We start from the raw sequence: 1,338 nt of genomic DNA, 5'->3' as shown, positions 1-1,338 counted from the left end.
GAAACGTTGCGTCACAGTAGTCATGTGACTCGATGACGCAACAATATATTGAAGAAACTGACTGCGTTATTTGCGGTAATCGATTGGTTATCTGGCTTTCATTCCTTTTGGTGAGAACTGTTACTTCAGATTTTCATGAATTCAGATCACTGGTTTTACTTGATAATTAGTTTTAGGGAGGGGGCGATAAGTAGTTTAACAACTTTTCAACATTATTAATATAAAATATTAACCAAAACACCGAAGTCTCATCAGAATATAGATTTAGAAACGGGCTCCTATTTAGATTAAAAACATGTCATTAAGCTGCATTAATGTTAAGTCATTCCTCTGGTAAATGAAAAAGTGTGCTCGTAATTTAACTTGTACAATCTGGATAATTCTTGAATTTTACCAAATAAGCACATTTACACAGGGGCAGTTCTACGGTCTCATATGAGGGAAAAGGGGTGGCGGGGTTTGGGGGTATTTAGGGACCCATGGATTTCATTAGTGAAATAAAAAAAAATTCATGTCTCTTGTCAGTTGGTGAAATGAACTCAGCAGACATAGGCGAGAAGAGACAGTAGAATTTTTCATTGCCCATTAGGGAGTAAATTTATACATTTCTTCGTTATTTCGACAAGAATGTGAGGGCTCCCACAATGACTGTTAGGGAGGGGGGCATTTGTTCTACCTGCTTGCACAGATTTTAGCAAATTGTATAACGTACTTGCAAATTGAAGTGGAAATCCCGCCATTTAATTATTTAACCCTTTCACCATTATACAAATATAAATCTCCACATGCAACTTACCTCCTGCTCCATAGGTCAGACTTGACTTGGGTTCCTGAGTCTGTACAACTTCCCTTTGTAACTCATCAGTAGGTGAACACGATGGACTGCTAGAATCGCTTATTGTAGGGGAGGGAAGGCAAGTTTCAGAGGGATACTCAAACGTAGAAGTTGCGTTGTCGTCAAATTGAATATTCAGCTGTTTATCATTAAAAGATATAATAATAATAATAATCATACATTCAGCTCACTCAAAAAAGAAATATATAGTTACTATATTAAACCATAATAAATATGACATAACACATTTTTCCTCACACTGAAAGTAATTTTAAAAAAATTATATATATATATAGATATATATGTACGTGTGTGTTTGTTCGTTGTGCACAAATCTACACTGTGGGCTATACGAGCTCTGCTCAACGTGTAAATCCAAACCCGAGTTTTAGTGTTACAAGCCCTTAGACTTACCACTGACGAACCGGAGGAGGAGGCATTTATTATTGAAACTATTATAGTAGCATTGCAAACTTAGGATGCCTATTTACACATACAATTCA

At 36.1% G+C, this 1,338-nt stretch overlaps 1 protein-coding gene across 1 annotated transcript in view; it reads right to left on the bottom strand.

The window, feature by feature from the left end:
- Positions 1-796: 796 nt before the first annotated feature.
- LOC106461936 overlaps positions 797-1,338 on the bottom strand; it is a gene marked incomplete at its 3' end in the record, with an annotated part of 17,759 nt that continues 17,217 nt past the window's right edge. Inside the window, exon 2 of the mRNA XM_013921802.2 lies at positions 797-974. Coding sequence (XP_013777256.1) covers positions 797-974 — 178 coding nt within the window. The remainder of the gene's footprint in view (positions 975-1,338) is intronic.

This window comes from Limulus polyphemus, unplaced genomic scaffold, assembly GCF_000517525.1.
Source record: "Limulus polyphemus unplaced genomic scaffold, Limulus_polyphemus-2.1.2 Scaffold1061, whole genome shotgun sequence".
NCBI classification, from domain to species: domain Eukaryota; kingdom Metazoa; phylum Arthropoda; class Merostomata; order Xiphosura; family Limulidae; genus Limulus; species Limulus polyphemus.
The sequence above is the reverse complement of the archived record's forward strand: the minus strand, read 5'-3'. Positions and strand labels throughout refer to the sequence as shown.